Here is a 25,390-nt window from a genome sequence, read left to right as displayed (position 1 = left end):
GAAAAAGTTGTACTTAAAATTCCTGGAATCTAACCAAAGACTAGCCAGCCAGCCATGGCATCTCATCGTTTCTGGATTTATAGTATTTCCTGCCACCAGATGGGTGCTGTTTAAAATTTCACAGTAGGTAAAGGGCACTGCTACTTTAAACTGTGCAAGACCTGAAGAATGTATTAGCCTTTCTGGACTAACGGTACTGTAGTTTAGTCTAACATGCACATTTCTGTACTGCAAGGAAAAGAAAAATATGACCCTAGGCTTCCCAGCCTTGTAGGCAGGCTCCCAGACATTCATTCACATTAGATTACTTGCAAGTGAAATTTCCTTCTATAATTTGCAGTTCCACAAACAAATAGTTTTCTGCATCTCAGGCTTGCTAGGGTCTGCCTCCATCTGTAAAAACAAGCTGCTGTGTGTAGTGTTGTAATCACACTCATGAATCAGTAGATGGTTGTGCTTCCCTCTGAAAGAGATGTAAGAAAAATAAGAGAGAAAGCAACTTTCCCTTCCATAATAGCTCTTGTAATATTTTACTTTTGTTTGTTTAGTGCTAACTTTGGGAATTTTCTAGAGTGAAAGGGGTTTTGTTTTGTTTTTTTCCTTTGAGTTATTGGCCTTGCTTCTCTATGTCCTTGTACAGCAGGTTGGTGGGAGATGTGAGCCAGGAATGGGCAATAGTAGTTCACTGCTGACATCTGCTGCCAGGTGATGGCACATTACTACAGTTAGACTCCTGCCAACAGAGGTAATGCTCTTTTTATCTGGCAGCCTATATTTATTGAGAAAATTGCTGTCGGTAGTTTTAAAAATTGCTGCTCTTAAATAATGTTTTGTTTTTTTTAAAGCAGCTATATCAGGTAGTCCTCAAAATATTTTAACTTGTCCTTGACTCTGTTGTATCTGGTCTTATAGGTGTAACCCTTAGTGGGGTGGTTAGTCCCAGGGGCACACAAACATACTTCTATCTTCAGGGCTTTCCTGGCCAGCACTCATTTCAAGTCTTGCACCTTCTTTCCTCGAAGTGGATTCTTTTTATGGGGGAAATTTTTGTTTATGGCCCAGACAGTAGCTTTGTAAATCCTTGTGTGTGTGGATAGTGGAGGCATCCCTTGGAGGAAGATGCTGGGATAAACCAGACAGGGCAAGGCACTGGATCTTAAAAAATAATTTTAATGATTGATTGATTGAGTCAAATTAAAGTCCATCTTATCCATAGGTGTGCAGTTATAGTTGGATTTTATACAGATGTGGGTGGCTCTCTTGAGTCTATGTCCTTTACTTCAGCAATTTGGGCAGGACTTCTCATGGTGATGTAAATGTGCACAAAAGCTCCCCCACAGCCTACTGGGAATCCTATGAAAGGGGTCCCCTTTTTTCACAGAAAAACAATCCTACCTGAGTTTTCATTCTCGATTACCCGGCTCTGGGTCCTGGTCCCATATAGATGGAGATCTGGATGGGGTCTCCAGTTCTTACTTTGTCTCCTTAGTTATTTTAGATGGTGACGCCTCATGTTGAAAAGTCTTTTTAGATCAGGAACCTGCTATTCCAGCCTGGATCCCAGTGAGAAGGGGTGGTTAAAAAAAACCTCCTCCTCACAACAAAAAAGAAAATACCTTCTTGATTCCAAAACCTTGCTTGGATTGTGCTCTGCTGTCATAGGTGCTTGCCACATGCATGGGGTGAATGGGCTGACTGATCTTCAGCCCCTGTCCTCTGTGTCCAGCTGGCGAGAATGACCTTCTCTAAAGGAGCAAGGTTTAAACACCGTCCCTTTCCAAAACTAGCTTTCTTCCGGCCATCGAATGTCTCTTGATAGCATACCTGTCGTAGGTGCTTGCCACATTCAGGAAGTGAATGGGCTCACTGGACTTCAGCTCTGGAATGGGAGTCCCACAGGACTTCCAGCAAATGTTTCCTTACTGCAACTAATAACAGATAGATGCTCTGGCAGGGAGCTTGAAAAATCAAAACACTTGAAAAATCAAAACAGGGGAGGTCTCACCGGGTGGGGAAAAAAAACAGACATTTGTACTCCTTTGTGTCTGTCCTGAACCAACCACACCCCAAAATGGCTGGGTTATAACATCCTGCTGTCCTCTGAGAACACTTGTTACAGGTAAGCAACGCTGCTTTATCTCGCTTCTAATCCTGTTAGTCTTCTGTTCTATGTGATGGTATTCCTGGCCCTTCCTTAGTGAAGATGTCACTGCCAGGAAATAAGTGAATCATAAAAGGCATTCCAATAATGGGGTGAATGGGGATGGTGGAGGAACATGTTGTATATATTATTCCATGCAGAAAATGTGAAGAAGCATGCTACATTGGTGAGAGAGGTCAGACATTAAAGGCAAGAGTCAATTCACATAGACACAACATCAAACAGCACAGGGAAGATAAAGGTGACACCTTTGTGGGGGAGCACTTTTTGGAAACAGTTCACTGGTCAATGACCTTATGATCAGGATAATTAACAAAGCATTTAAAATAATTCAAGGATGCAATACTTTTTGAAGTCAAAATGATCAGACACTTTGGAACTAACAAGAAAGGACCCAACAAAGATCTAGGTTTCTTATCAGGTTATGAGCCATAAAATTATATTGCCTGCCACCTTCTGATCACCCTTTTCCCTCTCCTTCTCACCCTGTCATTGGAATGCCTTTCATGATTCTCTTATTTCCTGGTAATGACATCTTTTGCGCATTATGTTCTGACCTGAGGAAGAGTATTAGCTCTCAAAAGCTAGCCAGGAAATAATCCAATAAAAAGTTATCACTTCTCTCTCTATTTTGTTTTGTTTTTATCTGTCAACCTTTATTTCTTTATATTCAGGTGGACTAACATGGCAAGCACGCTACTTTATCTATGATATGAAAACTGTCACTGGCATTTTAAAAGCAGCTTTTGCATGAAGGGAGAAAAGAAAAACAATGGTTAAGATGTGAGCTGGGCATTTGCTATCAAGTTCCCCTTTTGCTGCTATTTCTGTTTCTGCTCTGCTTCTGACAGTTCCCTCTCCAAATAATATTATCATGGACTGAGCATAAAAACTGTTCCTTTGCGTGAATAACTCCTGAAAGTATGATAGCAAAGAGGCTGCTCCTTTGGGAGCAGCCAGGAAGGAGTGAAAGGGTTTGCATGTGCTTTTTTATATAGTGGTTGATTGAGAATGGTATTAGATATTACATGTTTTGATGACAAGTGAGAGGAGGGGGTGGAGAAGGGATAATTTATTTATTTGATGTACATGTTGTACTTTTTTTTTTTTTTTTTTGTGCATTGTAAGCCACCCTCAGTTTTTTTGGAAGAGGGTGACATATAAATTAAAAATGTAATGTGAAAGTTGATCCAGTATGTAAAAATAAGGAAGATAGATAATATTTTCTACTAATGTTTTCTGAAAGTAAGTTGTCATCTCTCTCCACTTCCTCCAAATGCTTCCTCCCCCCCCCCCCCCCAGTGTAAAAGTTTTGTGTGTCAAAATTGCTCCTATAGGAAGCTGTGAAACTGACAGTGCTCTTGGCCTGGATTTAAACTTGTCGAGCAGGAATAAATTTGGGTCTGAGGGTTGTAATGAATATTTGTTTGGGTTTTTTTTGCTGAGTATCTGCTTTTATGACTGTTGCCATTTGCAGTTTTCCACTATTTGCACTTCAAAGGCTAAAGAAAAGGTTTTGGGTGAATCAAGTCCTACCTGAACCAAGGATATTTTAGCAAAATTAAGCCCTTGTGTTCAGCAAGCAAAAGCTTATGTAGCTTTCAGCAGAACTAAGCACTAATGCCTTATAAATTGGAGAGATTCAGTTTATTTGAAAAAGACAAGTCCTTGCGACCTTATTTTAGTCACTAAGCTGGTAAGTTTCAAAGTCTGCAATGCAAAAATATATGTAAGTTTCAGAATTTTCAAAAAGGACTTGCACATGCATACACACTTTGAAGGTTATCTCACCAAAACTAGCTTGCCCAAGGTACATCTCTTTGGTGCGTACACATTTTTCCTGAAAAGTAACACACGTACCCCTGAATTTTATAAAGTATCCTGGTAAATCCAAGCCCCCTGCCCAATCAGCCCCGAGGAACACTTTCACTCTGACGAGATAAACTTACTTGAAAACCTGACAAACGCATAAGCTCGTACAGCCACTTCTGCTCGTAAAATACTGTTTTATGTGCAGAAGTTCCTTTGAAAAATCCCCCTTAAAAAGCACAGTGTGTGTTCTGCATTTCCTGGGGAAATTCAAGACTCGCATTGAAAAGTAATGGTGTTACATGATTGGCAGTCAGGTTCTACTGAATTTTATATTTATTTATATATTCTTTTCTTTTAAAAGATAAACACAATTATTTTTTAAAGCTTGCTTTAGGACAATGATTCTGAAACTTGTCCTGAGGAACCCCCAGCCACTTGGGTTTTCAGGATATTCATAATGAGTATGCATGAAATATATCTCATGCATATTCGTTGTAGATATCCTGAAAACTTGACTGGTTAAGGGATCCCCCGAGGTCAGGTTTGGGAGCCAGTGCTATAGGAGATCATGATTTTGTGAACCACATCTTTTTCTTTCTTTTTTTTTTTTTTTTTTTAAATCTCTTGTATGGTCCTGTGAGTGTGAGAATCTGGTCTATGATGCCCAGTGTACCAGTGATGTCTGGGCACGAGTTGTTATATAATAACGTCTGGTTCCCACTTTGCTATAGCAATGAGTTAAAGAACAGAAAAAAAGAATGATGTGTAAGGGATGTGGTTTCAGACATCTCAGCATTGTTTAATAATAAATGTAAACTGTTGGTTTATAGTAATGTTCTTTTATTAAATTGAGTGATTTGAATTTCCTTACAAAATATGCCTCACACCAAGCGAAAGGCCAAGCTTAGGGAGAAAGTAACAAGTTCTCCCTTACCTGGCCCAACTCAGCCGTGAATCAAGTTTTTCATGGCAATGCCTGGGCTGTCTTCCGACGAGATGGCTGCTCCAGTGGTTGGGGACGCGAAGCAGAGGCCCCCACTGCAGGCCGATGAGATCTCACAGATGCTTTGCAACACTCTAAAGGCCCGCAGGAGATCCCAAAGCCAACGAGTGATCAATCGGGGGGAGGGGGAATAGAGACTTGTACCGCTGAATGAGGGCATGGAAGCAGTAAGCAGGGTGTGTGGAAACTCCGAGATGGAGGACTATGCTGGAGAGGTCCCTCTCCCTCCAGTCTCGGCAGAGACTGCCTTCGATGGCTCGAGTGGAATAGGAGAGGTTATCAATGTCCAGATTGATGGATTTCAACTAATAAAACCTTCTGTAATAACTTTGGAAACCCTTTGGAATGTCTTGGTTAAGCTTGACTCCTCGATTCTGCATTAACCTCAGTTGTAATGGATACTAATAAATTGCTCCAGAATAGTGCTAATAAAATATCTGCCCAAGAGTCAAAGATTTTAAAGTTAAGACTCTCGTTTGGATAGAGTGGAAAAGATACAGCAGCAATTGGTACAATCTGAAATAGTTTATTCCAAGAAGATTGAAAATATCAAGAATGAGATGTGATCTCTTAACCTGAGAGTGTTGAATTTTCCCAAAATAAAGAACATTTCCCCGACGGAACTATTTCCTAATTATATTTCTCAGATTCTCAAGGTTCCTAATTCATTAATACCTGTTATAACCAAGACACATTTTCTACCTCGAGCTATATCCGAGGATGAGCCTAGAGACAATGTGCCTATGGAATCTTTACTAGATTTAACCAATTTTCTTCAGGATTCTCAACTGATGGAGATTAAGCATCGTGGAAGTCTATTGGTGTCTTTTGCCTTTCCTATGGACAGGAATAATGTCCTCTGTTTTTTTCTTCATAACAGTTTACTTCAATTTTATGGCTAGAAGCTGTGGATGTACCCTGATTTAACTAGGGTCCCATAGCTTTGCCAGAAAAAATGTCTCTCTTTACGTCCGGAGGTTATTTCTAAAGGGGGTCAATTTATGCTTCGGTATCCTTGCAAGTATGCTGTTAAGATTAATAATGTTAACGATTTGTTTTTTGAACCCTCCCATCTGAGGGTGCTTCTTGACTCTCCATTATGAAAATGCCGGCTTAGTTAATATCAGGCTTTGTACTCGGCCTTTCCTTTTTCATTGTTTCTATTATCCGCTCCTTTTCTTGTTTATCCCCCCATTTTCCTTTTATATAATGTAAGGTAATATGATTTTTGTTAAAAAAAAAAAAAAAAAGTATTGCCCGATATTTTTGTTTCTGTATACCTCATGATTCTCTGCAAGATAGTCTTATATTATATTTTGAAATTGCATAAAAATAAAATAAATAAATAAAATTATAAATTGAGTGATATAAAAACATAAGACTTGCCATACTGGGTAAGACCAAAGGTCCATCAAGCCTAGTATCCTGTTTCCAACAGTGGCTAATCCAGGTCACAAGTACCTTTGAAATAGGCATGAGTTACACTGATGTTTTGTGTTTGTTTTCAGGTTTTGATCTGGCTTTTCCAGCTTCTGTCCAAGATAATGTAATCTGCAGTAAAATTTTTCAAATTCTGTACAAAAATGAAGAGATTTCTGTTAACGATGTGATGATCTTCAAAGTGAAAATGCTGCTCGATGAGAAAAAGGTAATCCCTCGCCATACCATCTCTTCAGTTATCCACTGTTGAACTGTATCTGAATCGTTTCCAAACCTTAGGATACTGCTTAAAATGTAGAACGGTATTCTCTGTCATCAGCATCCTCTACCATTTGTTTCTAGATTGAGGAGTCCCTTAACGAAATGAATTTTCATCTCTCTTTAGACCTCCACTTCACAGACACAGATTATTCGTAAGTAGTAAAGAGAATTTTTTATCAAGTCACTAAATTAGCTGTGAACTTCAAAATGAAGTGGGGAAGTAACTCCTACCTCCCTTTCTAAATTAGCCTTTGTGCAAAATATCCATTTTTTAAGCATTCTTGTACGAAGTATAGTAAGGAATGGCTAATAGAAAGATTGTGGCAGTCTGTCTTTTTGTCTGTGTCCTCATATCACAGGCAGAATGATGGGAGGTAGGATGTTGTGCTTTGTGTGATTGAGAGTTTATGGTAATCTGCAGTTGCTGAGTTTCATACCAGTCAGGCAAACACTGCCAGATTTACAAGAATCACAGTACTATTTTTTTGTCTTTTTGATTTTTGTCTTTTTTGTCTTTTTAATTCTTAATGCAGGAGCATTAAGGATTAAAAAGACAAAAAATGGTGGTGAAACAATGGTGATCAAAATGCAGTTAACAAGATAACCCATATAAAAATGGTACTTAAGGTACTAGCAACATTTCATTACTTTTGCAAAAACATTTTTCTAAAAAATAAATATATGGCGTCAGATGATATAAAAGGTGAAGGAAGATTCAAACATGAAAAACATTCCCGATGTCGCCTAGTATGATAGTCACATTACACATTCAATGATTCCTGTAGGAAGGATGCATATAGAGAGCTGGGGAGAAATAAGTCGTGTGATCTACTGAAAGAATCCACCCGACTCATTTAAAACAGAAAAAAGTAGTGTGGTTGTTTATCATAATTTAGATCTATAAGAATGCCACTCTTATACCTGTATAGTCTTAGTAGGCGTATACATTTAGTACTTGTTAATATGTTTGCAACTTTTTCCGTAGTAAAAGAATATGGTAAAATTAGTCTGTTTTTGTTTCGTTTTGTTTATTTTTACTGATGTACTGTTCTGTTTGCTTTCAACCCCATTATGACTTCTTGTCTAGGATTTCCTTTGTATCGGAAAAAGTTTGTATGCAATTTTTTACTTTGAGATGCTTGAATGCTTGTCATCCAACCACCATGTTACCTCTTTCATCCAGTTTTACATATTTAGGTTCTTAAGTCTTATCTCATAAAACCTTTGATGTAAATTAAACCTTGAATCTTTTTGGTAGCCCTTCTTTAGACCACATCCAGTCTTTCTAATCCTATTAGAGATACTACCTCCAGAGCTAAACACACTACATTGCAAATGACATAACCTAGCAAATTCCATAAATTCTGTAAATGCTTTCTGTTAAAGTTTGGTAAATGTATTCTGTTAAATTCCTATCGCCTTTCTCTGCTCCTAGTTGTACATGTCCCTGTTTTATTGTAACTGCAATTGTTTTCACTCAGCACTTGTTATTTGTTCTTTTTATTGTAACCTATTATCACACCCCGCTGTTTATTGTAAACCAGCATGCTGTGATACTTATCATGAATGCCGGTATAGAAAAAAACTCAAATAAATAAAATACTTAAGAGTTGGTCTGACTAATGTCCTGTACATGATCACCTTTTTTCCCCTACTAATTATGCCTCTCTTTGCAATCTAACATTCCTTGTGCTCTGGTCACTATTTAGTTGCACTGTTTTTGCTACTTTGAGGTAATCAGACATGATCATCTCAACATCTCTGCTTGTTGCACATCATTATCTCATCCTTGCATCCCACCCTTCCATTCTCGCATCCAAACGACATAATGCTCCCTTGGACTACTCTAGTCTTAAATATATAATTCTTCACTCTCTTGCATTGAATCTTATCTGCCAAGAACTTTACTACTTTTCAAAATTTCCATAGATCTCTCCTTCTCCTGTCTACTTTCTTGGGGGTGTCCACTCTGTGCAGATTTTAATGTTGTGTACAAAAAGAAACTTCTGCTTCTCCCCTCTATAGTATCATTCATAAAGATATTGAACAGAGCTTGGCCCAGGGTCAAACCCTGAGGACTCCACGAATCACTCTTATTTCCTTGGTGTAAGCTCCATTTGTTACTGTCTTCTGTTGTCTACTTGTCAACCAGTTTCTATTCCAATAAACCATAGTAGGGTCCAATTCCAATTGCTCAGTTTATTGATGAGCTTTGTAGGTGGCATAATATCAAACATTTTGCTGTTATCCAAGTATAGTACATCTAATGCATGCCTCCGATTTAATTCTCTGGTTATCCAATCAAAGAAATTGGTCAGAATTGTTTGACATGATTTCCTTCTGTTAAAACTATGCTGCCTCAAATGCTGCAACATGCTGGATTCTGCGTATTTCCCTATTCTTCACTTCAAAAGGGTCTCCATTAATTTTCTCACCATTGAGGTAAGATTAACTGGACTATAATTCCCCAACCTCCTCCACATTAGCACTTTTATGAAGAGGGATGATGTCCACCCTTGTCTTGTGGAATTGCTCCCATCTCAGATTTATCAGTGGACCTGCCAGAACCCCTCTGAATTCCCTGAATGTCCTAGGATATCCTATTTGGCCTTGTAGCTTTTCCATTTTTTGCTAGTTCCATCACACCCTCTTTTTCTCTCAATTGAATGATATCTTCCCTACTACCATATGTATTTCTACGCGAACTATCAGAAGTCTTCCTCCCATGTTTATTTCAGTGAATACTGAACAGAAGTATTTAGCATTTCCTTTTTTTTTCTTGCCACTCATTCTTCATTTTTCTCCTCTGTCTTACAAGCCCACTTCTGCCCTTCTTTCTAGAAACATAGAAACATGACAGCAGAAAAAAAACATATGGCCCATCTAGTATGCCCAATTAATTTAGCATTATAATTCCTGTAACTTCCTCAAAGATCACCTGTATTTATCCCATGCTTTCTTGATTTCAGATACTGTTTTTGTATCTACTGCTTCCAATGAGAAGCCGTTCCATGCATCCACCATTCTTTACCCTCTCTAAAGAAATATTAATTAAGATTACTCCCAAGCCTACCCCCTTTCAACCTCATCCCATTCTAGATCCCCCATTCTGCTGAAACAGGCTAGCCTCCTGTGCATAGAAACCTTTGAGATATTTAAATGTCTCTCTTATCTCCCCTATATTGCATTTTCTCTTTGCTGTACAAGTTTAGATCTTTGTCTATCCTCATATGCTTTAGAACGAAGACCACTGACCATTTTAGTAGCCACCCTCTGGATTGACGCCATCTTCTTTATATCCTTAGGAAAATGCAATCTCCAGAATTGTACACAATATTTATTTATTTATTTATTTCACATTTTTCTATACCGAGCTTCATGGTTGAATACCATATCAGATCGGTTTACATCGAACGAGGGATAGAAACTTGTAACCAAAAAACAGAACAATAAGTTATAATCAGAAAGAGAGCAAGAAAGTTACATTGAACAAGGACTATAAACTTGGAGGCTTTACAGCTTGGAAGTAAATAGAGTAAAAAAAGGCCCGAGCAGGGCCGTAACTTAAAACACAAAAGTCATAATGAGCTCAGTTCGAGCAAGATAGTTTAATTGCGGAGGTATTGGATAAGAGGCATCTCACGGAGAGGCATGGTTCCATGGCTCGTGAGTAGGATGGTAGATTATTGTGTGTCTGAAGGATCCGAGAAGGCTAGTCGGAACAGCCAAGTCTTAAGTTTTTTTTTAAAAGTTGGTAGGCATGGTTCCAACCTGAGTTCTGTGGGAAGGCTATTCCAAATGTTTGGACCTGCTAGAGAAAAGGCTCGGACCCTGGTCGAAACTGAGGTCTCACTAACGACCTATATAGGGGCAATATCTCTTCCCTTTTCTGCTGACCATTCTTCATCCTATGCAGCCAAGTATATTTCTGGCTTTTGCTATTGCTTTCTCCACCTATTTCACCACTTTTAAGATCATCAGATACAGTCACCCCCAGATCCTGCTCTTCATTTGTGCTTAGAAGAATTTCACCTCAAATACTATATTCTCCCTTGGGTTTTTGCATCTTAAATGCATTACTCTTCATTTTTTAGCATTAAATCTTAGCAGCCAGATCCTAGACCATTTCTCGAGCTTCACTAGATCCCTCCTCATGTTTCCACCTCTTCCTGGCTGTCCACCCTGTTACAGATTTTGGTATCATCGGCAAAATGACAAATCTTTCCTGGTGATCCTTCAGTTATTTCCATTAATGAAAATGTTGAAAAGAACCAGTCCAAGTACAGATCCCTGAGGTACACCGCAAGGTGCAGAGGAGATTGATACAGACTTTTAGATACCTAAAAGGTTTCAATGATGTATGGACTTCGAACCTTTTCCTTTGGAAAGATATAATAGAACTAGGAGTCACAAAATGAAATTCCATGGGGGATGACTCAGAGCCAACATCAGGAAATATTTCTTCACGGAGTAGGTAGTGGAGGCCTGGAATGCCCTTCTGGAGGAGGTGGTAAAGAAGAGAACAGTGAAAGAATTCAAAGAGGCATGGGATAAATACTATGGATTTTTAAAGGATGGAAGACAAAAATGAGAGAGCTGTGCAGGGTGGGGGGGTACTTGCTGGTATGGTGGTTACTACCCTTAGCAAAAGGCATAGAGATTATTACCCTTAACCGTAATGCTTTGATGCTTTTACTGCGATACCAATAAATTAGATGCACTGTTAATAATATCTAGAGGGATATGTACCTTAAACTTCAATTCTACAAGATATCACCTCCTTCATTGATTTTTTTATTTTTTTTTAATTATGTATGTTTTATATTTTGTTGATCACTACAATTAAGTATACTTGTTTTTTAAATTATTTTTGAAATGGTCTACTAATAAGTCATGGAAAAAAATTTTATGGAAAGAGAAGGAAGGTTTCATACACAGTAGTGTATGCAATATAATCATTAACAGACCTCCTCCCACCTGGTATTTTTTTTATATCTATACTATAGCATGTATTCAACTTTATTCTTTTTGTTTAAAAAAAATGTTTTGTGTGTCTTTACTATGAAAAAACGTAGCGGTCAGTCATCCATGTCTATATGTCGTCTTCACGATTTTACGACTGTAGCAATTATCTTTCACCTGAACCGCTCTACAAACTCCAAAGTCATTGATTGTTCAGATGTTAAAGACCAACTGAAACTGCATAGAAATTTTTTCCCGGCCTTATCGGAGTCTTTCTTTGTCCCAATAAGGCCTTAATTCAGATCAAAACATCCATCATCAGGGGATTTTCACATGCTTCCAGTTCATCAAAGTCATGCGGAGCTTCACAGATTTGTTTAAAACATCTTCACGGTCACCATGTTGTATATAACGCCCTTATTGCTGACTGCTTATATCTTATCCTCTTACTCCAAATATCACCAATCCCGATCCACGTCAACTCAACGTCATCTCGTTCATTTAAAAGAACCACATCCCCGTCAAATTTCTCATCACAGTTCAGCGAATCAATGCCATCCATTTAAAGCAGAGCACCCCAATCCAGTTCTTCATTCAGTCCGCTTGGTGACTGAATTTGAAGCATGAAAATCCAATAGGCTTCTCTGCGGTTCACAAATCGATGCGGCTACCGCCATGTACTGATGGTTTAACCTGATCAATAATCGTCCATTTTATTTATTTATTTATTTATTTAACATTTTTCTATACCGAACTTCATGACAAGCTTCATATCAGGCCGGTTTACATCAAACTTAGGGATTAACTGAACATAACCATATAACAGGAAGGCCGAAGCGCAGGTACAAATAACAGGGAGAATGAACTTGGGGGCTAGAGTAGCCAGGAAATAAAGGACAGAAAAAACTGGAGAATCATAACATTTAGTTCAAAAAAATGCTATTTCAGATACCATGGAACACAGTCAGCATGGATTTACCCAAGGGAAGTCTTGCCTAACAAATCTGCTTCTTTTTTTGAAGGGGTTAATAAACATGTGGATAAAGGTGAGCCAATTGATGTATTTGGATTTTCAGAAGGCATTTGACAAAGTCATCATGAGAGGCTTCTAAGGAAACTAAAAAGCCATGGGATAGGAGGCGGTGTCCTTTCATGGATTACAAACTGGTTAAAAGACAGGAAACAGAGAGTAGGATTAAATGGTCAATTTTCTCAGTGGAAAAGGGTAAATAGTAGAGTGCCTCAGGGATCTGTACTTGGACTGGTGCTTTTCAATATATTTATAAATGATCTGGAAAGGAATATGACGAGTGAAGTAACCAAATTTGCAGATGATACAAAATTATTCAGAGAAGTTAAATCACATGTGGATTGTGATAAATTGCAGGAGGACCTTGTGAGACTGGAAGATTGGGCATCCAAAGGGTAGATGAAATTTAATGTGGATAAGTGCAAGGTGATGCATATAGGGAAAAATAATACATGCTGTAGTTCCACCATGTTAAGTTCTATATTAGGAGCTACCACCCAGGGAAAAGATCTAGGTGTCATAGTGGATAATACATTGAAATCGTCAGCTCAGTGTGCTGCAACAGTCAAAAAAGCAAACAGAATGTTAGGAATTATTAGGAAGGGAATGTTAATAAAACGGAAAATGTCATAATGCTTCTGTATCGCTCCATGGTGAGACTGCATCTTTAATTCTGTGTACAATTCTGGTCGCTGCATCTCAAGAAAGATATAGTTGCGATGGAGAAGGTACAGAGAAGGGCGACCAAAACGATAAAAGAGATGGAACAGCTCCCCTATGAGGAAAGGCTAAAGAGGTTAGGGCTGATCAGCTTGGAGAAGAGACGGCTGAGGGGGGATGTGATAGAAGTCTTCAAAATCATGAGAGGTCTAGAATGTAAACCATTCTGATGGCGTTCTGATGTAATTGGTACTGTAAAATTTATTTGAGTAAAAGTGTGCTGGTGCTGTACACAATGTGTAGCTATCGGTGCTGTTAGTGTTTGCGTGTGTAAACGAGACTTATGTTCATTTAATTTGAGCCTCATGCTACGTGTGGTCCTCCCAATATATACTTTTGGGCACTCACAGATTAAAGCATATATTTTATGATCTGAATTGCACGATGTCAAAGATCTACGTTCCACTTTATATTTGGTTACCGTATCTATCCATATCCTGCCTTCAATGCAATTGATGCAATGCGTGCATTGGCCACACTTGAAATGGCCTTTACCCACTTGTTTGATATTTTGCCGTGCTTGTGCATGAACAAGTCTATCTCGAATATTACTGCCTCTTGTCACAATTAGTGGGGGTTCTTGGAATATAGTGTGTAAACCTAGAATATGCCAATGTCTCCAAATAGATGTTGCTATAGCGGTTGAGGCTGTCGTTTGTTTCAAAACACACACCAAATGTGGATCCTGTTTTCTAGGTTTGTATGTAAGGAGAGCCTATATCAGAGAATTTGCCCATTTATACACTTGCTTGACTGCTTGTTTTGGGTATCCACGCTGTAAAAATCTATCCCGCAATATTACTGCCTGTGTTTCAAATTCAGACATGCTTGAGCATATCCATCTCATGTGGAAAAATTGGCTCTTTGGCAACCCGCATTTAAATGGTGGCTATGGAACCTATGGAGACTATTGCGATCCGTGGGTTTTCTAAATACTGTAGTTTTTAACACTCCACCAATGTACTGTATAGAAACATCCAGAAAGGTCATCCTTTGATCAGACCATTGTGCTGTAAATTTTAAATTTTCATTGATGGTGTTGATCCATTCACAAAATTGACTTAGGCGCTCTTCAGTACCTTTCCATATGAAAAAAATGTCTATATAACGACACCAGATGACTATGTCCTGCCACCAATCAGATGTATAGATTTTTTTTTTTTTTTTTTTGCTTTCAAAATGTGCCATATACAAATTGGCTGTAGTCGGGGCAACATTGCTTCCTGCTTAGACGGCTGGGGAAAAGTGGAATTGTATTCAGAAGACAACAGAGGGCCCCAACTTCCATGGTCTGGGATACTGATATGCAGACATAAGGGAGAAAGCACAGGACTGCTTCTATGGCCAAGTACTAAAGGAAATGAAGGAAGCCTGGATACTTTTGATACAACTCCAACATTTGCTCTCTGCTTCAGTGGCAGGGGAGAAGGGGAATTGGATTTAGAGAGCAACCAATGAGGGCCCCGACTTTTACAATTTGGGAAACTAGTAAGCATGGGAGTAACCTGAACTGAGCAGCAATTACTACCCTTAACAGAAGACATTGATTACTATCCTTAAATAAGCCTTGATGCTTTTGATGCAACTGCAACATCGCTGTCTGCTTCAAAGGAGATGGGGGGGGGGAGAGTGAAGAAAAGAGAAATTTGGATTCAGGGACAACCAACGTGAGCCATGACTTTTTTTTACAGTCTAGAATACAGATGCGCAGACATTAAGGAAAAGAAAACCACAGGATTGCTTCTATGGCCAAGTCCATAAGCATAGCACGTAAAGCAGCTCTGACTGAAAAATGGGGGTGACCTGCATGGCAGATACTACCATGGGAAGCTTTCTGGACAGACTGGATGGATCACTGGTCTTTTTCTGTTGTCCTTTTTCTGTTTCTATGTTATGTTTCCTCAGAGAAAACTCCATTTACTGCTACCCTTTGTCACCTTACACTCAGCCAATTTCTAACCCTGTCACTGTAGGTTCCATACCAAGAGCTTTCAGTTCATTTTCTAAGTGTCCTATGTGGAACCATGTCAAAGGCCTTACTGAAATCCAAGTAAATATCAAGTGCTTTCCCTTGATCCAGCTCTCTGGTAACCCATTCAAAGAAATTGATCAGATTCATGTAACAAGATTACCTCTGGTTAAAAAAAAAAAACTGTCTCAGATCTTGCAATCCATTGGATTCCAAGCACTTTACTATCCTTTCTTAGCAGCAGTTCCATTAACTTGCTCATCACAGAGGTCAGACTAACTGATATGTAGTTCCCAGCCTCCTCCTTACTTCCATTTTATGAATAGGAACCACATCTGCCTTTTTCCAGTCCTCTGGAACTACTCTCATCGCTAAAGAAGTTTTGAAAAGGTCAGCCAGTGGAGCTGCCAGGTCATTTCTAAGTTCAGTTAGTACCCTCTGATGTATTCCATCCAGCCCCATCATCTTATTTACTTTACCTCACTTCCAATCTTATTTGTGTTGTTTTATGTGGTCCTGCTCCAGGCCCTTCTACAGTGAACACTGAACAGAATATTTGTTAAACAATTTTGCTTTATTCTCATCAGCCTCTAGATATTCTTCTCTTTAACCTGTGAGTTGCACAATGCCACACTTGCACTTCTTTCTATCATGAACATTTCTTTAAAAAAAAAGTCTTATCCTTTTGTTTTACTGTATTTGCTATTTTTTTTCTTGTTTGAATTTTTGCATTTTTCTTTCACTAATGTAACTGAAAAGTTTTCTCGCTTTGTTTAACTTCCTTAGCTGTGTTTTTCTCTGATTATGCATTAACCATCTTGATTACCTGCCCTACCTCAGCTTTTCTAATTATTCTGTTGTCCTCATTCTAAAATCAGTTGTATCTTTTGAATGCCAGTCTTTTTGCTCTAGTTTTTTCAGTTACCTCATTAGAGAATTATATTTGTCTCTTCTTATTATTGCTTCTATGTACTTTCCTGGCATATGGATTTATCTTTTGTATAAAGTGCTAAGAGTCTATGAACCACCTAGAATTGTCTATATTTTAGCATAATTTATATGCAAACCGTGATTAGATTCTTATCTAAATCCTGATAAAAGTGAGATAACCTAATTGAATAAATAACTGACAGCATATATTTTGATCAACAAAAAGATACAAAAATAAATATCCTTATGTGAAAAGTATGTGACCCCTTCATTAACTAACTGGTGGCACCTACTTGAGCAGCAATAGATTCAAATACAAATTTCCTATAACTTTTGATCAGTATCTCACATTGCCCTTTAGGAGTTTCTTCCCTATAGAACTGTTTCAACTCTGATATTTGAGGGCTTCCTTGCTTCAGGTCTTGCCACAATATTTCATTAGGGTTTAGGTCGGGACTTGGTCAATGCAAAGCACAAAATCTCTTCTGTTTTGTAGTAGATTTACTTGAATGTTGAAGAGTTATTGTCTTACTACATGACTCACTTTTGACTCAGTTTCAGCTCATGGATGGATGACCTGACATTCTCCTCTACAATATTAAGAAAATAAGATTTTATTTATTTATTTAACAATTTTATATACCGACCTTCATAGTAGATTACCATATCGGATCGGTTTACAGTTTAACAGAGGGAAAAAACTAGAGTAACAAATTCACGTAAACGAAAGATAACCAAAGCAGGAATAAGTCAAAGTTACAATCAACAGGGGGCGGGAACTTGGAAGCTTGCAACAAGCTGGAAAGAAGAAAAGGCCAGTAAAGTAATTTTACCGTAGAGTACAAGTTACAAACTTAAGAACGGTGCTTTGCCATACTGAGTCAAACCAAAGGTCCATCCAACCCAGCATCCTGTTTCCAACAGTGGCCAAGTCACAACTACCTGACAAGTACCCAAACAATAAATAGATTGTGGGTCCTCTAGTCTTCTTTCTTTTTGAAAGAGTAAACTATATAGATTCACATTTACTCATTCCACTCCACTTAATTATTTTATCTCTATCATATCTACCCTAAGCCGTCTCTTCTCCAAGCTGAAGAGTCCTAACCTCATTAACCTTTACTCTTAGGAAAACTGTTCCATCCCCTTTATCATTTTGGTCACCCTTTTCTGTACAGTTTCTAATTCTGCTGTATCTCTTTTGAGATGTGGTGATCAGAACTGCACACAATATTCAAGATGAAGTCACACCATTGAACGATACAGAGGCATTATGATATTCTCTGTTTTGTTCTCCATTCCTTAACTAATAATTCCTACCATTCTATTTGCTTTCTTGGCTGCTGCTGCACACTGAGCATAAGATTTCAACATATCAACGATGACACCTTGATCTTTTTCCTGAATGGTGACTCTTAATGTGGAACCTTGCATTGTGTAAATATAATTTGGGTTATTTATTTATTTAACTGTATTTATATCCCGCGCCCTCCAAAGTTCGGTGTGGTTACAGTAATACATACATAAAAAGAAATAAAAAAAACTAACTAAATTACATTTATATCATAACTTAAATATAACTTAAAATAAGATGGTGGAAAATTAAAATAAATTAAAACAATTTAATTTATCCAGTATTTTTATTAAGACATACACAGGTCAGGGAATGCAAGTAGGAAAAGGTGGTGATTGGGAGCTTTCTTGAAGGCATTTTTGTCAGCAATAAGTGTAAGTCTAGAGGAATAGACTTCCACAAAATAGGACCTGCTATGGAAAACGCTCATTCCCTGGTTGAGACCAGTCTAGTAGTTTTTGGTGATGGAATTTGTAGGAGAAGTTTGTTTTTTGACCTAAAGTTTTTGCAAGGTGTATAAATATATAAGGATGCTGATAACAAGTGGTGGTGTTACTGTAAATGAGGTTATGAATGATTGATAACATTTTGTATTGTATGCGCCATTTGATTGGGAGGAAGTATAGTTGTGAAGAGTTGGAGATATATGGTCAAAAATGCTGCTCTTAGAGAGAAGTCGGGTGGCTGAATTTTGTATGAGCTGAAGAGGGTGAACTGTGGATTGAGGAAGACCTAAAAACAAGGAGTTACAATAATCTAAACTAGTAAGAATTAGTGATTGAAGAATAGTGTGGAAATGAACGGGGTCTAGTTGTGTTTTAGTAGTCTGATTTTATGGAATGATTTTTGAAGTGTTTTGATGTGTGTAGTTAGGTTGAGTTTAGGGTCTAGTACAATGCCTAAGTTATGGACTGTTGATGGTGCAGTTGTCATGCTGAATGAAGGCAGGGATGTTGTCAAAGGGAGGATTACCTAGTATGAGTATTTCAGTTTTGGTTAGGTTTAAGCTTAATTTGTCGTGCCCTAGCTATCTCTTTACGGTTGATAGACATAGTTCTAGAAATTTGAAAGTATCTGACCAGGTATTTTTAGTAGGAAAGTAGAATTGGATGTCCTCTGCATATATTTTGTATATCACACCCAGTGTAGAAAGTAGCTGACAAATAGGAGTGAGGTATATATTAAACAAAACAGCTGAGAGAGCAGATTCCTGTGGAACTCCTGTACTCAAAATAAAAGGAGTAGAGCGAGTTTGACAAAGTTTTGTTGGAATCTATTTGTTAGATATGAGGCAAACCAATTGTGAACTGTACCTGAAATTTCAATGTTTGAGAGACAGGTTAACAGTATTTGGTGATTTATAGTGTCGTAGGCTGCAGATAGATCTAGAAAGACAGATATATGATGATCCAGAATCAAAGCCATGGTGAATGATGTCTGTGCTGGAGAGTAGTAACATTTTGGTACTGTAATTAGGCCTGAATCCGAATTGATATTGATCAAGGTTGGAATGTTCATCAAGAAAAGAGGTGAGTTGTTGTTATACGGCTGATTCTATTATTTTGGCAAGGAAAGGCAGTGATGAAATTGGACAAAAATCAGAGAAATATGGGTTGTTGATTTTCTTTGGGATTGGGGTAACTGCGGCAATTTTAAGAGTTTCAGGAAGGTAAGCCGTAATAAGTGATGAGTTGACAATTTTGGCTATAGGAAGAGCAATGTGTTCTTTGATGGGTTTAAATAGGGAGAATGGACATGGTGAACAAGGATGGAATGATGGTTTCAATTTAAGGATAATTTGAAGGATTTCTGTACTTGCTACTGTGTCAAAAGTATCCCATTACTGGGTGGGTTGGGTATTCGTGATTGAGGGAATTATAGATGGAAATGTGGAGACTATGGTTTGTATTTTTGAGTCAAAAATGAATGCATTGCATAGTTCAGTTGGGGGATCTATATTGGGGTATCTAGTGACTTTGGTGGTTGATTTTTCAATGTTAAATAGAATTTTTGGATTAAGTGTCTGCGATACATTTGGTGAAATATTGTTTAGCTTTGTTTACTGCTGTACGTTAAGTTAATTCTGCATTGAATAAAGACAACTTGTATGCATTTTTCTCTTTTTTCCATTTTGTTTCCAGTGCTCGTAAATTGCATTTTTGAATCAGCAAAGAGTAAGAGAACCAGGGAGCAATATTGGTTCTAGTTGGGTTATACTTGTGTAATGGTGCAATTATATCTAAGGTGTTGATTAGAGCAGTGTTCCAGTTATCGATCAATTCTTTGGGACCATGAGGAATGTTTTTATTGATGAGCGATATGAAATTTTCTACGAATGATTCTGGTTCTATGGGTTTTCGTTTCATTATAGGGACTGAGTAGTTCAATCTGAATTATGAGTTTGATTGAATTTAACAGTTGCATATATGATATGGTGATCTGACCATGGATTTGGTGTAGAAGTGAGAGTGTTTGCCTAAGTGAAAGATGAAAGATTTAGAAATATTAAATCATGTGTGACCTGCTTTATGGGTAGGGGTGGACATTATTTGTTGCCAGTCAAGGGCAGTCATGGTGTTTAGAAAATATTCAGTAGATGTGGATAGGGGAGCTGCGTCGACATGCAAGTTAAAGTCCCAAGAATGATCGATTTGTTTTTTCCGGATGTGGCAAAAGGGTAGTAAAATATACTAACAGAGGTGTAGGGTTGTTGGTTAGAAGTCCCGGAGGACAGTAAGTTATGCAAAGATTGAAATCTTGGTTTTCAAGCAATAGTGATTCAAAGGCTGACGGAAGATTGGGATTGTGAATAGAAAAGATTATTGATAGTTTGTGAAAGATAATTCCGCCACCATGCCCGGTGAGGCGTGGGAGATATTGGAAGGTGTAGTTAGGAGGGCACAAAGGCTTAGGAGGGAATCATCACCTATGGCTGTCCAAGACTCGGTTATACATAAGCAGTCAATGGAAGAATCAGATAAGATGTCATAGATGAGGGTGTGTTTTGTTTTTTCTTTATTGATCTAATGTTTAACAGTATTAGGTTAATGGAGAAAGGAGGAGAGGTTAATTCTTAAGAACATAAGAACATAAGAACATGCACATTTTGGATGCACTAACCCCCATTTTGTATCTGGTTATGGACATGCATCCAAAACACTTGTTGAGCCATGCACTGACCGCCTTGCACAGTATTGCATCGATCTGTAAGTGCATTACTTTGCACTTGACCACATTAAATTTCATTTGCCGTTTACATGCCCAGTCTTCTAGTTTTGCAGGGGCCTCTTGCAATTTCTCTCAATCTTCTTGGAATTTAACGACTTTGAATAATTCTGTATCATTGGCAAATTTGATAACCTCACTTGTTCCCATTTCCAGGTCATTTATAAATTTGTTAAAGCAGTGGTCCCAGAACAGATCCCTGGACACACCACTATTCACCTATTTCCATTGGGAAAATTTACTTTTTAGCCCTACTCTGTTATTTATCTTTTAACCAGTTGACAGTCCACAATAGGACACTTCCCCTGCCCTGTCCCATGATGATTTAATTTCCTAAGAAATTTTTCATGAGGGATTTTGTGAAATGTTTTCTGGAAATCCAGATGCACTATATGAACTTGCTCACCTTTATCCACTTGTTTGTTTACCCTTCAAAAAAAAAGTAGCTGATTGGTGAGGCAAGATTTCACATGGCTATAAATTCATGTTAGAATACTAAACTCTTATAGCACACTATATAGGGCGGGGATAGCGGCTCAACTAAATGTCAAACTCAAACGCTAATGTCCCAGAAGTTTAAGGCGGTATATAAGTGTAAATTCACAACATCATATTAAATTCTTTTGATGAAAGACCTCATACAAGGCATACATTATCAATGCTAGTTAGCACCAAAGTATACCAACAGTATAATCATGGGTCTGTGATATAACAATCAACTTTTTTTTCAATAATTTTTATGCTCGAGTGAGTGTATGGCCCATTTTAGACCCGTATTTCATTCTGCATGATAGCACTTAACTTAATGGAGTCGAGTAACGCCAAGAAACATGGTCGTGAGGTCATATCCATGGTCGTGAGGTCATATCCAAAGCCAAGGGCTTGGCTTTGGATATGACCTCACGACCATGTTTCTTGGCGTTACTCGACTCCATTAAGTTAAGTGCTATCGTGCAGAATGAAATACGGGTCTAAAATGGGCCATACACTCACTCGAGCATAAAAATTATTGAAAAAAAAGTTGATTGTTATATCACAGACCCATGATTATACTGTTGGTATACTTTGGTGCTAACTAGCATTGATAATGTATGCCTTGTATGAGGTCTTTCATCAAAAGAATTTAATATGATGTTGTGAATTTACACTTATATACCGCCTGAAACTTCTGGGACATTAGCGTTTGAGTTTGACATATAAATTCATGTTGCCATTGTCCCATTAAACTATGCCTGTCTATACGTTCATTAATTTTGTTCTTTATGATAGTTTCTACTATTTTGCGTGGCACAGACTTAAGACTCCTTGTTCTGTAGTTTCCTGCATCACTCCAGATCCCTTTTTAAAAGTTGGCATTTCATTGACAACCTTCTAGTCTTCAGGTACTATAGATGATTTTTATGATAGTTTATCAATTATCAGGCCTGCAATTTCATTTTTCAGCACTCTGGGATATTTGCCATCTGGTCCAGGTGATTTGCTACTTTTTAGTTTGGCAATTTGCCCCATTTCATCTTCTAGGTTCACTGAGATTTGTTTCAGTTCCTCTGAATCATTATCTTTGAATATCATTTCTGGCATGGGTATTGCTCTTCTATCTTCCTCAGTGAAAACTGAAGCAAATAATTCATTTAATCTCTCTGCTATAGTCTTGCCAGCTCTTAAATGCCCTTTTATCCCTTAATCATCTAGTAGTCCAACTGACTCTCTTGCAGGCTATTTACTTCAAATGTACCTGAAAAAGTATTTGAGTTTTTGCTTCCTTGGCAAGCTTCTTTTCAAATTTGCTATTGCCTTCCTTATCAATGCTTTGCATCTGACTTGCCATTGCTTAATGCTGTTTCCTGTTTTCTTCATTTAGATCCCTTTTCCATTTCTTGAAAGATGTTTTTAGTTGTTATATCGTCTTTCACCTCACCTTTTAACCATATCAGTAGTCATTTAGCTTTCCTTTCTCCTTTTCTAATGCGTGAAATATATCTGGTCTGGGTTTACAAGTTGGTATTTTTAAACCAGAACCATGCCTGATATAAACTCTGAAGCTTTACAGATGTTCCTGTCAGTTTTTTCCTAATTTTATCATAATTACCCGTTTGAAAGTTAAATACTGTCACAGTAGATTTCTTTAGTGTCCTCCCTCCTGTTAAGTCAAATTTGATCATGTTATGATCACTATTGCCAGGTGGCTCCAACACCTTTACCTCTCGCACTAAATACTGTATTCCACTAAGGACTAGGTTTAAAATATTCCTTTTGTTGGTTCTTGTACCAGCTGCTCCATGAAGCAGTCATTTATTTCACTTTACCTCTCTAGCATGTCCTGACGTGACATTCACCCAGTCAATATTTATTTGATTTTTTTATTCTGCTTTTTGACACTTCAAAGCAGATTGCTTTCAGATACTGTGAAATCATCCATTATTACTGTGCTGCTGATTTTGTTAGCTTCTCCAATTTTTTTTAGCATTTCATTGTCTGTTAGTTCATTCTGGATAGGTGGATGATAATGCACTCCCATTGCTCTTTTATTCCACTTTTCACCTGGAATTTCTATCCATAAAGTTTCAAAATTGAATTTTGTTTCCTCAGTACTTTGATCCTGTTTGACTCCATACTCTCGTCAATATATTTAATGCCACCCCTCCACCAATTTGATCCATCCTATCATTTCGATATAATTTGTACCCTGATATCAGTGTCCCATTGATTATTCTCCTTCCATCAGAAACACAGTAATGATGGCAGAAAGACCAAATGGTCCATCCAGACTATCATGAAAAAACTTTCTAGGCAGACTTGATGAACTATTTGATCTTTTTCTGCCTTCATAATTAAGTTACTATGTCATCATTGTTCATGCTCTTCCAGCAGGAAAAGTGTACAGAGAAGTATCACAGTCTACTGGGCAGCAATTTTAAAACACAAACATACTAGATAATCATATTTTAGAGATAACAGAAGGTTTAAATATCACATGATTATAAAATACTGTGGTCCCTTGAGTTACGACCAACATTCCCGGTCACAGCCAAATTTCGAGTTACGAGCAAAATTCTGGTTTTGAGTTACGAACAGATCTCAAGTTACAACCAAAAGAGTTCCATTCACGGGGGGGGGGTGAGAGAGAGAGCACCTAGCCATAATGCCCTCACGCTAGATAGGTATTTATATCTCTATGGGAGGCCCACCTAGTAACTCGAGGTGAGGTTTAGGTATTAGTGTAGGGGTTAGGGGCCACTGACATTCAGAGTGTGGCGTACAAACAGAACTGTGCTCTCTTGTGAAGATTTGATGACCTTTGGCGTGAGGAAACTCATCCAAAGATAAGATTTGTGCAGTGTTCTCTCAACCTAACTTGATGTTGCCCAGGTAGAGAGTCCATATGCAGATATCGTAAAGGAACTGGTGGAGGAGGTGAAATTGTTTCTGGTAGGCTAGGCACATGTTATAACGTTTTGGTGAGTATACTAGGAAATTATTCATGTTTCTGGTAATTACAGACATTATAGAACCACTTTTGATTATAGAAATGATTAGGTAAGGGGTGCTTTTGGGAGGTTTGGAACACATTATGGGTATTTCCATTATTTCCTATGGAAAAAATAGTCTTGACTTACAACCAACTTGAGTTACAATCAGCCCTCTGGAACCAACTGAGTTCGTAAATCAAGGGACCACTGTAGAATGCATGGTTCCATCAATGATGGCAAGCCATTGAAATCCTGATGCAGCAAAGCAACCCTTCACCATGATCCATCGCCATGCTTGAGTTGAGATGCGGTTTTTACTTTGGAAGACTGTGTTGACATTTACCAAACAAAACATTTTTTTTTTATGACTAAAACATTAAATTAATAACTACTCTGTCCAGAGAACCTAGTTCCAAAATTCTTGTAGGTCATCTAGATGCTGTTTGCTGTCTGCCTCATTTTCACCAATGTTCTTTTTAGAGATCAGTGATTTCTTCCTAGTTAGCCCTCCATGAATGCCATTCCCATTCAGGGTTTTTCCTGGAGATTGACGCATGAAACCTCAAATCAGCTGCAGCAAGGGAGGCCTGCAGATATTAAATGTTAGTCTGGAGTTCTTTGAGACATCATGGATGATTTTGCAGGCTGCTTTTGGGGTGATCTTGTCAGGATGATCATTCCTGGTTAGTTACTGTAATCGTCACCTGTTTTATTTAGATGGATGGATGGAGTCCCAAATATTTATTTATTTATTTATTTGGATGGATGGAGTCCCAAATATTTAAAAATAGTCTTGGTAACCCTATAAAGTGAGATGAGCATATCCTTTCTCTTTAATAGGTCCTCTGAAATTCCTTTTGATTATGACATGATGACTTCCCACTACCTTTTATGGTGAAGACTAAACTAAAAAACCTTTGGATCTTTATAGAGGATAGGGTGCCCAAACTCAGACATGCAGGTTTATTTTACAGGGTGGTTTACTTGTTATCCAATTATTTAATTACCTGATTCTAATTAGCCAATTGTGCTACAGAAACTAGAGGTTCACTT

General features: G+C 38.0%; 1 protein-coding gene across 1 annotated transcript in view; it reads left to right on the top strand.

Annotated features, from left to right (window-relative positions):
* The window catches only part of FAM135A (family with sequence similarity 135 member A), a 391,169-nt gene that overhangs the window by 171,533 nt on the left and 194,246 nt on the right, over positions 1-25,390 (top strand). The window contains 2 exon segments of the mRNA XM_029595652.1: positions 6,485-6,624; positions 6,759-6,829. Coding sequence (XP_029451512.1) covers positions 6,485-6,624; positions 6,759-6,829 — 211 coding nt within the window.

The sequence above is a fragment of the Rhinatrema bivittatum genome, chromosome 3 (assembly GCF_901001135.1).
Source record: "Rhinatrema bivittatum chromosome 3, aRhiBiv1.1, whole genome shotgun sequence".
In the NCBI taxonomy this organism is placed as follows: domain Eukaryota; kingdom Metazoa; phylum Chordata; class Amphibia; order Gymnophiona; family Rhinatrematidae; genus Rhinatrema; species Rhinatrema bivittatum.
Note: the sequence above shows the minus strand (reverse complement) of the source record. Positions and strands in the feature narration are given on the sequence as shown.